Genomic DNA, 13,541 nt, shown 5'->3' with positions numbered 1-13,541 from the left:
CCCCCCCCAAATTGCCAATTAATAAGCAATCAGGGCTTTCTTTGTGTTGTTAATATCATGCTGAAGTTACAAAGCCTATAAGCCTACCTTGGTTACGATTTGCAACACCAAGAGATGAGGCATTTGCTCGATCTGTGTAAAAATGGGAAAGGTTATATATTACACTGAGTCATATGACACATGCTGTTATGTAGTTAAAGAACGGGGTCAGCATGCATAGATTAATAGATAGTCAGGTTCTGATCGGGGCTGACTTGCCTCAGAATCGGTGGAAAAGTTGGGACGTGTTTTTAGTGCTAAATGGGATAATGTAGAATCGTGTGCATGCAGCTTAAATGAGTGAATTTTCCACAAGACAAAGTCAGAAATGGGTACATGTGGTCGCTGCTTCTGTTATCCAGTGCGAGGAGTCACCTCCAGGCATCAACATGCGTCGGGATGCATGGTGGGGACCTCGAATTCATAAAAGATGGTTCTCTATTCTCTGACTTTGGGAAAATATCTGGCTGTGCTCTTAGAACAAATATGGAAGAGAGGAATCTGTCTCTGTCTGTCACCATTTTGCAAACCATGCTGCACATTGTGCTTTGAAAGTTTCCTTCCATCCTTTCCATTGATGTTTATACGCTGTGGAAATTAAACAGCCTCTTAAAAATCTGCTTGTGATGTGTATTTTAACACAATTCTCTTAAAGCTCCATTGTCATTAAGTGTTTCTTGCTATTTCACTCCTGTACAGAAATGAATGGAGTTCAGCTCCCTGCTTCTTTACCAGAAAGTCAGGTCAACATTTCCAAATGTCGAACATGTGCCACATGGTTTGCAAAATAGCAGGAATGTGTGGAAGTATAAGGTTCATGATGACACTAATAGAATCAGTGTGATGAGACACTTCTACTTCTTTCAAGAAACTTCTTCTAATGATTCTTATTTGGAAATTCATAAGGTTTTTTTTCACACCATGCACTGGTTCACTTCCATTCATAGAAATTGGGTATTAAGATATAATTCTATATTAATGGCTTATTTGGATTCACCTTTTCACTGTGGAAAACATAGTGATGGATGATTGGGTTGGGTACCGAACTTGATACCTTAGCGAGTAATGACCAGGTTACGTTCAGCACTGATTCACTTTAAATTAAATGATGCCAAATTCCAGTACCTGAGAGAATAAGAGGGTTCAGAGAGAAAAGAGACCAAAGCTTAAATGACTATATGGTTTAAGTTAGCTTAGTTTAGCATTTTTATAGAATCAACCAGTACAGAGCCACTGGTTTGACCACAACCCTTGTATGAAACCAGAAATACATGATTATGTGTAAACTTGTAATGGTGGATATACTACAGGCACTTTAAAAGACACTTTAAATGAAGTATTGGTACCAGTACTGAATTCCAGGTTCCTATATGTTTTTAAATTAGAACGGTACCCAACCCTAATGAATGACAGCCGTGATGTCGAGCACATTCTCTCTCACAAACATCATCAAACAGGAGTTAGTCAAAGTGAGGGATTAGTTCGCATGCAAGTTTAAAAAACTTGACCAACTTACGCACTGGTCCATGACTGCTGGGAATACCTGCAGAAAGAGCAAAGACACAGTGGGAATTTATTTCAATTTACTTTTGAAACTTGGTTTTAAAACTGCAGGAGAAAATTGTTTGTGTTGTTTATCCGATTGCTCTCTCGTGTGTCCACTGATTAGCAGCAGCCATGTTTTTCCAGAAAAATCTGCCCAGTTCATGATCCAACATCCGCCTTCCTCTGATGATAATAACAGGTCTGCCACTGATGGGGAAAAAAATCTAAACTCAAAACATGAACAGCCTTTTTGTTGTTTGTAATAAACATGTTATTTTGTTATCTGCCATTTGCTTCCCTCAAAACGTAGATAATAGGTTTTTTTCTCTTTCGTCTTTATTTTGTGTTCTGGGTCTTGTCTTTGGCCTGGAACTGACTTTGTCAGCCCTGATTAGGCTTTGTCTGAACCTTATGTGATATGAGTGTCTGGATGCACTATCTTTGTATGATGTTAATGTCATCAGCAGACAAATCCAAACCAACAATTAGTGCAATTTCCGATCCTTTTCAGCAGCTTTATCGCTTTGTCCTTCTGTGATTAGGTTTCTTTGGGGGCTTTCATTGTGTTTGCACTCCATTCATCACTTCATAACCAGTTTGAGGCGGTCACAGCGACTGTTGGAAAGAGCACCACACTGCAGTGGCAGGAAAAGCAGATTTTAAGCTCTAATTTGCAAGAAAGCAAACAAGCTACAGTCTCTGAAGAGAAGTTGTTCTCTGTGAGAAATAGAGGGCCAACAAAACTGCCCTCTGAAGCCAAAACACATTCTACAAACTGATCAAACTCTCGGCCCTAACCCCCTTAACCTGTGAACCTGCTCTGCAACACAAGATGAGTTGACGCTCCCTGCAAAGTGGCCTGTCAACATAATTCTCCAAGTGATTCCTCTTCTGCTCTGCAGGCAACTAACAGATTGTTATTGCGGACCTCCTTATTTCAGGGATTTGAATCACTCTCAATCTATCTCTGCTGTCGACAGCTACGGCCCGTTGAAACGGTGGACTCCAATTTGGGTGTTAATTTATTAAGTGAAGGGTCACGTATGTCCATATATCTGCATGTGCTGGGATTTGAATACATAATAGACCTCGCCCTGTTTCTACCTGTGAGATAAATGACTTCCATGATTAAAGAAGAAGACTTGAAGACAGATGAAAGCTATTAAACCATAATTAGATTTTGCGCGTTCAGCATATTTGTCTTGATACTCGGCCTGTATGTTTAATATCCTCATAGGAAATATGAGCTTCACATAATGGACAAAGGCAAGATACAGGGCCTGGGCTTTACTTAGGAGAGAAATAGGAATAATTCAAGACAAAAGTGTGTTCACTCAACACCTGGGGGACCAATATTGTTACGTCACTTCCATGTGCAACATTATTGCATTTTATGCCGCCGCCAAACAAGTGCTAATATTGCTTTTGATATGGCTAGACCTCGGTTTCATCAGTTCAGTGCAGATGCGGCCAAGTGTTGGATTTTTTAATAACGGCCTGTCAATCTGACATTGAGCACCACACTCAAATTCGACTCATAACACAGAAGAGGCGCAGCGGTAAATCCAGCAATAACTCCTTAGAGTTCACAAACGTTCCCACAAGCAAACTCCCACACACAATCAAAGGTGTTGCATGTGCAAAGAGACAGACACATACTTTTTTTTGTGCACATGCATGTACACACAACCGCAGACATATATCATACACTCATCAGACACATACCTTCTCACATTAATCACTGCTTAATCATCCAGGTCATCACCAACAAACAGCCCAAGGAAAAGCAGGAAAGGAACGTTTATTGGACAAACTTACACAAAATCAGTGGATCAATGGCAAAATCGTATTTCGGAACAAATCCAATCAAAGCACCTCATCTAAAGACGTCAGACGATCAAACAGAGCATCTGAGAAACCTGCTGTCAATCCCAGAAGACTGACGTCGCAGAGAGTCTCTGACTGCAAGACTGAATCAGTGTGAACAGAGGACGAGAGGCCTAGATCTTCCACCATCTGGCCTCGCCTGGCTGTCCACCACCACATCCCTGAGTGGCTGTATTAGATTTATTGAGGCAATGAGCCCCCTGCCTCCGGCATGGGATTTGATGAATGTGACTCAACTCCTGTCCAAGATTATAATGGGGATAATGTAAAAGAGCACCTTCTGCCTCAGACACACCATGTGAACAGACAGTTGAGGCAGGAATGCCAGATTCAATTTTTGGACGGACGGCTATTCACATTTATTTAACTTTGAATGAAAGAAACTCAAAATGGGTGACTACTGATGAAAAACGAAACATGTGAAACCTGCAAAACATGCAGGGATTTGAGTTTGGAACTTTTGGCCCGAGGAGCTTGAGAGAAGAAGAGGAAGAAGTTGCACCTTGATGTTGGTTACCGTCCGTTAATAAACCGAACAGAGAAGAAGAACAAAGGTCGATCTAGAGCCAATTATGAGTCTTCTTACGCGACAGGACAATGGTTAAAAGAAAACATTCCTTATTTCCAAGTCAAATGACAAAATATATATTCACTGTCCATGTCAGCTCTGTTTAAAGCAATAAAATATTTAACAGTGTAACTTTACCAAACCTCATATATTTACCAGAGATGCTGCCCAGAGGCAAAGAGCTGACGAGAAGTCCAACAATCCCCCAAAGACAAAACTAATGAATAAATAAACGTGATGATGTTTCAGTATCGCCATCGTCATCAGATATCAGTGACTGCTGCAACCAAACTGGAAACACAGTGATATGATGCTACCGGCATCAACAGTATCACCAGTAGAACTTGCTGCATTTCCAGTAGAAATAGAAATACTGATGTACTCACATATATTTGCAGTTCCTTTGGGTATGGGGAGGTAGGAGCCCACACTCCAGGCTCTTCCGTGGTAGTGCCTCTTGCAGCGGCTGCAGTCTGGCCCCGTGGTGTTGTGTTCGCACTCGCAGCCCAGCTTCCCCTTGTCAAACACACAGCTGTTGGCATGCAGGTTGCACTTGCATCTGAGACAGAAAGATAACAGCAAAAACAAAGACATGAATAGGCATCTTTCTGCACCTATTGAATCGATGCCTTCAGGAGAGAATTCGAAAAGTCTGCCCTTGCTGAGATGTTTATTTGTGCCTTTCAGATTTTTTGACGGGGGTAAATTGAAAACCTGGTGGGTTATCTCACTTGGATTGAGCCTCTACAAAGATTCATTATGCCTGCCTTTAAAAAATGACACCCGGCAAGGTCTCATTTGTCGCTGCCCCCTGCGGAGAGAACAGCGATTGCGAATAAGGTCACTTTTGCCACTCGGAGAGCTAAATGAAAGGCAAGTAAGGTTCACTGATTGAGCAGAAATCAGGGATCTGATTAGAGAGATGATGACATTCAAAAGGTAGAATATCCTGAGAATTCAATTTTTATTTTCTTCAAAGTTACTTTGTTATTTTGCAAGGGAGCCTTCAGGCAGGCAGTCGGAGCCTGTAGCGGTCGGTGGAGCTGGTTTATTAGACAGTAACTGTGGCAGAGTTGACAGATTCTCCTGACAGGAGGGGAGACAAGGCCTGAAGGCTGTCAACACTTGACCAAACCCACCCCCCCATTTGACCACATGGAACAAACGTGCTTGTATTTCTGAGCTGGTGGAAAAAGAACAAATTGGTTGCAGCTCGAGTCTCACTTGTGTGGGTCTAACAACCTGAATGCAGAAGGTAAATTGCACGCTCGCGGGGCACAAGCTTTTTGATTTCACCGAGGGTTGTGTTTACCTCCAGTGAAGAGCTCGAGCTGAGGAAGAACAGACATTGTTTGTTGACACATGAGATATTCCAGTTTCATATTCCAGCTGTGTTCCAAATATAATTCTCCGTATTTAATCTTACTCCCGAGAGGGTAAGAGGTTACAACAAGTGACCTCAGCTTCTCGGGAGGTTGTGGGTGAGAGGGGTTTATACAGAATCAGTTAGGGAAGGAGCCATGGAGAGGATCTGACACAGTAGCCCTCCCCAGGGGTTTGGTCGGCTCATGGTTTCACATCATGCCTATGTTTGTTTTTACAAAGTGCTTCCAAGGGAAGATTTCTCCCGTTTGAGGCAGAGGAGCCGGGTTTCTGTTGCCGGCAATCACCGGAGAACATGAGACAGAGAAATGACAGCGGCAGTCAGAAATACATCCATTCTAATTGACTTCCTGGCCTTACAGTGGCATCTCACATTAATGATGGATAACTGGGGAAACAAAGGGAAACTGTTCTGTATCTGTATATCTGATGAGAAGCTGCACAAAGTCAGTGAATAAGATCTAATTGGATTTTTGGTAACGTAGCTCTTTAGGTAACTTTTCTGTAAATCCATCTATGTCGTGACGCATTATTAAATGTCCATAATACACTATTGAATTGTAAAAATGAGAGAGTAAATTAATGTATAAGGACATATGCACATGCTTCATTTGGTTTAAATTGTGTATTGGAGTATTTAAATTAAAGACATTCTTATAATAGCTTCAAACTATATGTAGTTTAGGACGAGGGTTTTAAAAAGTAATGTGTGATAATTTCATTAAAACGTGATATTTGCTGAAAACAATATTCATGTTTAATAAATCATCCAAATACAATCTGAGCTAATAATTATACGGCATATAATCAAAAATACGCTGTTCGCAATCATTCAATGACTTTTGATAAATTAGTCGTAGACACAGCTTTGTGTAACGGTGTTACCCCAAATTAGAATTTCACTCAAATTTGAATTGATCGTACAGAAATCCACACAAACCTTATGATCATATAAACTTTTACGTTACAGGAAGAGAACAACTACTCAAGTCTATCTATAAAAGAAAATCTCCCTCTCACTGTCTCACAATATTAGCAGCCATGGAGGATGAAAGTGAATATGAGCCCAGATCACAGCAACTAAATGCAAGTGCCTTTTACCACACATTCCCTATAGTCCTTAACTTTTTAATCAATTAAAGTCCCTGCTCCATAAAATTAATGACTGGCTGTAGCTCTTCTGCCATGCAGACAGCAGCAGCTCCCTGAAGTCAAGAGCGATGAGATTTGACCTTCCACTTAATTAAAAACCAGCAAAATCTGGATCATCGGGTCCGACCGGTGCGGGCGGCGCGCTGATGGAGTACAGAATGTGGACTCAGGGGAGCTCTGGGATGTGATGCTTTTGCCGCTGGCATTGTCATATTGAAATCAGGGAGTTTCTCGTTCCCCGGTTCGGGCCACATGAGGAAAAATACCCTCCCCCCTGTATGTCCAGCCTTTTGAACCGGCACCATTACAAAGACACATTTCATAAAGTTTTAATGACCTTTTAGTTCAGCCCAATAGCAATTGCTATTATCCACTATCCAAACAAGTGACTCTCCCTTAGGAGACACTATGCAGCATCGAGCTGCTGTTCCTTCTTTAAGCCAGGAGTAGAAATGAATATAGGTGGAATAATATTGGTGAGTATGTGTTTTTCTTATTGGGAGTTACTAATAGACTCTTCATAAAGTCCCAGTTAACCCACATTACAATAAAAGCCAATACAAACATACAAAAAAGTATATTTATATCCAACCTTGCAGATATTTATTTTTCATTGTATCTGGAGTCAAATGGAATTTACTTTGTGCTCAAACTGTTGGAAAAAAATCAACAGCAACATCTTTGTCTGGAAAATAATTTATTGAATAATCCAGTTTCTATTGGACTCAAGGTCTCTGAATTGTCCAGAGTAACCAGGACATTGCCTGGAGAAAATGAAGAAATAAAATTGTATTGAAACGTAGAAACGTTGCTGCAGAATTTTATTAATGACATTTTTCAATACTGTGAAATCCACAAATGAATTTACCTTCTTTGCTCTGGTGTGAAAGCAGGAATCTCACAGACAGACCTGAGCAAATAAAACCAAATGTATCTGCAGGCTTAAAGACAATTTTAGATACAACTAAATTGTTTTTTGGACCAAACTTTCAACACTGGTATCATGAGCTCTTATTTATAAAACATCTCCTTTAACCTTCACTCCAAAACAACATGTTGTACTGCATCAGATTTCTGCTGCTCCTGCTTCTAATCGGATCCAGATTCTTGACGGATCTGGTTGTGACCGTATTGTGGCCTGTGATTGTGCATGTTACAAATGGAACAATGGCTGAGTCTCCACAGTGAGGGAAGGTGAGGTTTCTGTTTTCTGGATCTCCTGTGTGTTGATATTCCAGGGGAAAGACAGCTGCAGTGCCCTGGATCTCCTCCGCTGGCTGCTGCCTAACCTTTGCTTCTCCTGGCTGCTTGGCACCACGTTGACAGGCTCACTATGTCTAACACAGCTTTTCTTCCTTGTGACAGCTCCTCGCATCTCTGATCCAAGACAAGAGAGGTGCACAGAACTCGTTACATCAGGAGCTCAAAGTAGAGGAGACTGAAGTGACGGGTTAGGGAAACTTTCATTTTCTAATTTTCAAGTTGAACCTTAACACTGACGGCCCAGGAAAATAAAAGTCAAGTCACAGATGCAATGAATAAAGTTTTCCTGTAGATAACTTACTAATGTAAATTAGCGATGATGGTACTGGCCAAATTTACACTTATTCAACCTGAAGCCATTCTGCATTATCTGCATATTTTATCTGACAAATTTACAGCCGATGAATTAAAATGATCTCAAGCGATATAATCATTTGAATATGGGGAAATAATGTGAAGAACAGAATTAAAATAATAAAACGTAACTGCTGATTGGGGACATCCAGCAGAGAAATCATCATAATGATTAAAAATCATTATTTTCAAACCTTCCAATTTTAGCCAGTATCTTCGTTAAGATTTTCCACCCACAGACGTCTTCACCTGTTTGACTTTGACCTTTTCAGCGAAGGCGTTCTTATGAACCAAACACGCAAGATTGACATATATGATAGTTTTAACTCACACCTTATTAATTTGTGAAGCCTCTTTCTTTTCATGGGAAATATTAGTAGTAAAAGCAATGATGGCTGGATTCCATTTAGCTGCTTTAGATTTAGGGTCCTCGTCCTGTGTGAGCTGACTCACTGTCACATTAAATGCCTCACTACCCACCTGTGTTTATGACAATGTCCTCGAGTAAAAAATGACTCTATAGGTCGTTAGTGAAAGCAGTTTATTACGACTCATACTTTTATTGAAAAGTGACATCAAGTCTTTTTTTTTGCAAAAGCCCCAAAATGACATGTTTAAATTAAAGTGACAGTGCCCGCAAGTGGCTGGAGTAATCATGCCGAAATCTAAAGAGGAAGAGAGGTCCTGTTGAGGATCGCTTGAGAAGTGAATCTGGACTTTCTCTGCAGTTTTCATTTCACACAACGCAGCAGGAGATTCTCCGCTAAGACGCGTTCACAACAGCAACAGCATCTTGACTTTATTTCATTGTAGTGGTTCCTGATGATGAAAATCTGGTCCCTGATATCCTGCACCCAAAATGTATCTTGTTACTAACTTCATCCCAGTTTGAAAACTACATATCTCAATGTCTTTGACCTGAAAATCGGTAATATTTGGTCTATTTATTGCAGTTCTACTCCTTTGCTGCTGCTACAGCTCTGATTATGTCATGTGAACACATCAGCTCCAATGGTTAAACCCAAGGCAACATGCCATTGGCCTGTAGCCGAGTCTAAATGCTCAGAATGCCACAGGACGAGGCCACATACTGACAAACGGCTGGTTGCTACAGTCTGTGTTATTCTGCTGCTGTGAAGATAAGGAAAATAGAGAAAAGGAACTTATACAAAGTGGTGTCTGAACTGAGAATATAACTTCCTCCAAGACCATAACCTGAAACCTGGGAATGTTTATGTCGACTGCACGTCTTGAAAGTTTTATAGAATGGTCGTGCAGTATTTAAAAATGTAAAGCCATCTTCCTTTCTTGTTTTCCATTACAGATTTAACCCATGCCTGCCGCTCTGAGCGATAAGACAAGCCAGTCTTCCTCCACCCGCTATCTCACCTGTTCCTCATGTCGGCCATGGCCAGAACTCGTAATGTGGCTCCTCGCTGTATAAATACATATTGAGGTTTCCCCAAACTTTCCTTGACAAGACAGTTGGAGAGGCTCACATATTCTGACCAGTGATGGTTCTGACAGATATGGAGAGATAAAGGCTGTTGAGGAAAATTTTGGCCTTGCTGAAAATTTTGTAACCACACAAACCAGAGTAACCTGCCGACACCGTGCAGGGAGAGCGAGGCTGGTTTGATTCCTCTACATGAGAGAAAGGACCGTTGTGATGCATGTGAGCGACAGTAGCACCAAAAATAGAAGCAGGTGTTGGTCATGTTTATTTGTCGACCCCCTACTGTGTGACAGCGTGATTTCTTTTGTTTTGGTGTTTGGAAGAATGATGCATTTTACAGCCTTCCATGCTGTTATTGGGAAAATGAATTGGTCCGGTGCAGTGATATTACAGCTCCAAATAAGTGACTCATACTCCTGGTGTGCCAGAAAGACAGAGGAGTAAAACACAAATGATTGACCACAAGCCCAGCCAGACATTTTGATGCAGTCACTGACTCCCACCATGGTTTTAGGCCAACAATCGCTGTGATATATGAAGAATAAAAGGTTTTATAGTCGGCAGGATTTAGAAAAGAAAACTAGAATAACTGCCCCGTATAGTATTCCTCTACCAGTAACGAGTTCAGTTCCCGTTTACAGTCTTTTTATTGACAGACTCATTAGAGGTTAACTTGACCTTTGACCTAACCTCTGAAATCTAATCCTTGACCATTGACCATCAAATTTAATGACTTAATCTGTGAGTCTAAATTAACATTTGTGCCGATTTGAATTTATTCTCTTGAGGCTTCCTTAAGTTTATTCTGTTCACCAACAAAAAAACTGAGTTCAGAGGTCACGGGGACCTTGATCTTTGACCTTTGTCTACCAAAATTGTATCAGTTCATCTGTGAGTCCAACAATACATTTGTACCAAATTTGAAGAAATTCTTGGAAGGTTTTGTTGAAATATCGTGTTCACAATGGGACAGATGGACCGACAACCTGAAAACACTAGGTGTCGTCCATGCAGAGGCTTAAAGAACCACTCAATGTGTTTTATCTTTAGCTTTTGTGAGGATTTCTTTAGTTCGTCACTTCTCATTCAAAGAAAATAGAAAATCAATACATCAGTTTAGTTCTTAGACTTTTGCACTGGGTTGATTTTTAAAATGATTGGGTTCATAAAGCACTGAAACCAAAGAAAATGTACATGCTGCTGTGTTACAAACCAGTCAGACTGTCGTCTACTGAGTTAAAACTACACTCGCTTCTTTTTGCGATGCTACGATTTAAACCTCACCTTTTATTTCCTCTAAGTTTGGACTTTGTACAGTAATTTATTTTCTCTCGTTTTATTTCAGCATATTCGGTGGGTGAGGGTTGAACTTATAAACTCAGAATTTCTGAAATCCAGCTGCCGTCCTCCTCTTTTTAAACGTACATATATACTAATAAACTTGCCTGGTCTTGCTTTTCCTTCTGGAAACTTTGATGTCGGGGAAACATTCAGTCTATCTGATCTGGTTTGCTTAACTTTGTTTACTTTTGGAAAAAAAAACTAAATTATTCATGTATATCAAATTAATAATATAGCTTGCATAATGCAGACTAAAAATAGAGTTAATGCAGCTGAAGCTCTGAACAGTAAAAACGGATGTTTGCTTTAATATGCAACCTGACTTAATTTGAATTTCAGCTTCAGAATAGTGAATTAAATTCAGTGTCATGCATCCTAGCTGTCTTTGGCAACCAGAGACACGTTTGCAGGGGAAAGGGAAAATTAGAAAAGTTTCCTTCTTAAGCAACAGCCATTTGAGCAGGGACAAGGAAAATCCAGCTTCCATAAAGAGTTTGACATCGCTTGTGCACGTTGACTCCTCTTACATTTCAGACGGCATTGAACTTTTCCTGGAGGAGAGCCACAGAGTCACCTCATTACACCGGGCTGTGTCACCATGAAATTGAAGGGTCCGATTAGGCTTGTTTTCGTCGCTCTGTGCTGTGGCCAATTTCACCATTCTTCAGGGTGTAATGTAATACATCTCAGGCAAATTGTTTGCGTCCACTCCATCGAAATATAAAGCAGCCCCACCAGAGCTCTCTAAATTGTTGGAGAAATATTAGGAATGGATCACAAGTTAATTCCCCCCGCTCCAATTTTCTGCCGAGGTGAAATGAAATTTGAATTTGCGGGCCTTGGACCACTGCCACGAAAGCCTGTGATTTGTTTCAATGACAGGGCCTATTATTGAGGTTGTGCATTGATGTCGGAATACAGTATGGTAATGTCTGCCCACCCCCACCCACCCCAGCCCTCATCGTGGAGGGCCATCTCATTCATGTGATGTAAGCCACTGAGACAAGGAGGAAGCCGTGAAGAAATCGGCAATGGGAAGACATATTAATATGGAAATGAGAGGCTGGCTGCACATTCTGCAGTGTGTGTGTGTGTGTGTGTGTTTGTGTGTGTGTGAGATTGTGCACAGAAGCATGCAAGTGCTTACTGCAGGCACTCGCCTACTAAAGGATGAAGGGTGAATGTACAAATAAAAAAATGTTTTCTGAATAGTAGAGGTAACACTTTAATGTAGTAAGAACGAGTAATGCTTTGCTTCTGTATTAATCAGGTGAGGACACACAAACACACACACACACACATACGCACTTATTCACCATTTGAATTCATGAAACCACAACAACCTTGTCCGCTCCACACAGTAAAGCTCGATTGTACAATAGGTGTGTAGAGAAAGGACATGTTGATGAATTTACTATTCATGGCTGCTGCAGCCCCTCCAGAGACAGTTTATGTTGATGTACTTTCCCTGGCACCAATATATTATTTACAAAGAAAGCCCGGGCCTTAATGAGCACTAATTAAACGCTGGAGACAGGGAGATGACTGGCAGAAAATATCGCAGCATGTGACAGACATCTGGTGGAAGATAAGTGAGCAGGCGTTGGCAGAGCCGGGGAGAAACCGTACGCCGGTAGCAGAGCAACACTGGGGGCCGTGTGAACCTGCACTTGAACTTGACTTTCAAACTCTGTCAATCAAGCCGGCTACAGCTGTCATGGTTCACAGGGCACGAGCGTGGTGGGATGTGTGTGTGTGTGTGTGTGTGTGTGTGTGTGTGTGTGGGTGGGAGACAGGATAACACCCAAGCAGTTTGTGTGTGCATGTGTGGTTATGTGAGGGATGAGCCTGCGGTGTTGCCATTCAAAGAGGAACAAAGAAAGATTACAGTGTTTAAGAAAATTACTGAACTTAATCTGCTTATTTTTGTTTTTTTTTACTAACTTTCACGTGATATTTCGCAAATCAGTCTCAGCTGTCAATCTAGAGGTTTCACTGCTTTTTTATAGCATCGCATAGACTTGACTCAACATCAGTGTTATAGGAGCTACTTAAAAAACAGAGTTGACTCCTTCTTTGACTTTGGTCCATGTTCCATCTACTAACATGGAGGAGGTAGGGTTAATAACGCAGCCAGCCACCAGGGGGAAATCTAAATGATTTGGCTTCTCTTTAAAGGAGCTGTCAGGTCGTCCATCTTAATAAAAGGTCTATGTCAATAACCATCAGAAACCTTAATGAACTGCTTTCTGAAGATGCGATCAGTTTAGCTGTCGGCAGAATAAAAGAAGCTTGTACCAATAAAACAAAGAATTGATTTAAAAAAATACAGTTATTGACGTACAAAGCACTGAATGGTGTCTGATATGCTGCTCCGCTACAAACCATCCAGAACTTCAAGATCAGGTTTCAGTTTTTATGCACTGCAGATCTGGAATTAACTTCCTTTATTTAAAACACTTTCTTTCTGTCCGTCCTTGTAAAGTTAGAAGCTATAGAGAGACGGAGGGAGGGAGACACAAATGGTGAGAGAGCCATCTCTTCAGGATATTC

The 13,541-nt window shown here is 41.0% G+C and overlaps 1 protein-coding gene across 2 annotated transcripts in view; it reads right to left on the bottom strand.

Moving 5' to 3' along the window:
- Positions 1-13,541, bottom strand: part of LOC109641531 (netrin-G1-like) — a 52,740-nt gene that overhangs the window by 7,284 nt on the left and 31,915 nt on the right. Inside the window, exons 4-6 of one of the 2 annotated variants that reach the window (XM_020106025.2) lie at positions 4,426-4,598; positions 1,556-1,582; positions 88-132 (exon numbers count right to left, since the gene is read on the bottom strand). In XM_020106025.2, coding sequence (XP_019961584.1) covers positions 88-132; positions 1,556-1,582; positions 4,426-4,598 — 245 coding nt within the window. The remainder of the gene's footprint in view (positions 1-87; positions 133-1,555; positions 1,583-4,425; positions 4,599-13,541) is intronic. The other variant, XM_069511843.1, reaches the window with a different exon arrangement.

Source organism: Paralichthys olivaceus, chromosome 16 (genome assembly GCF_024713975.1).
Source record: "Paralichthys olivaceus isolate ysfri-2021 chromosome 16, ASM2471397v2, whole genome shotgun sequence".
Classification (NCBI taxonomy): domain Eukaryota; kingdom Metazoa; phylum Chordata; class Actinopteri; order Pleuronectiformes; family Paralichthyidae; genus Paralichthys; species Paralichthys olivaceus.
This window is presented reverse-complemented; position numbering and strand designations above follow the sequence as displayed.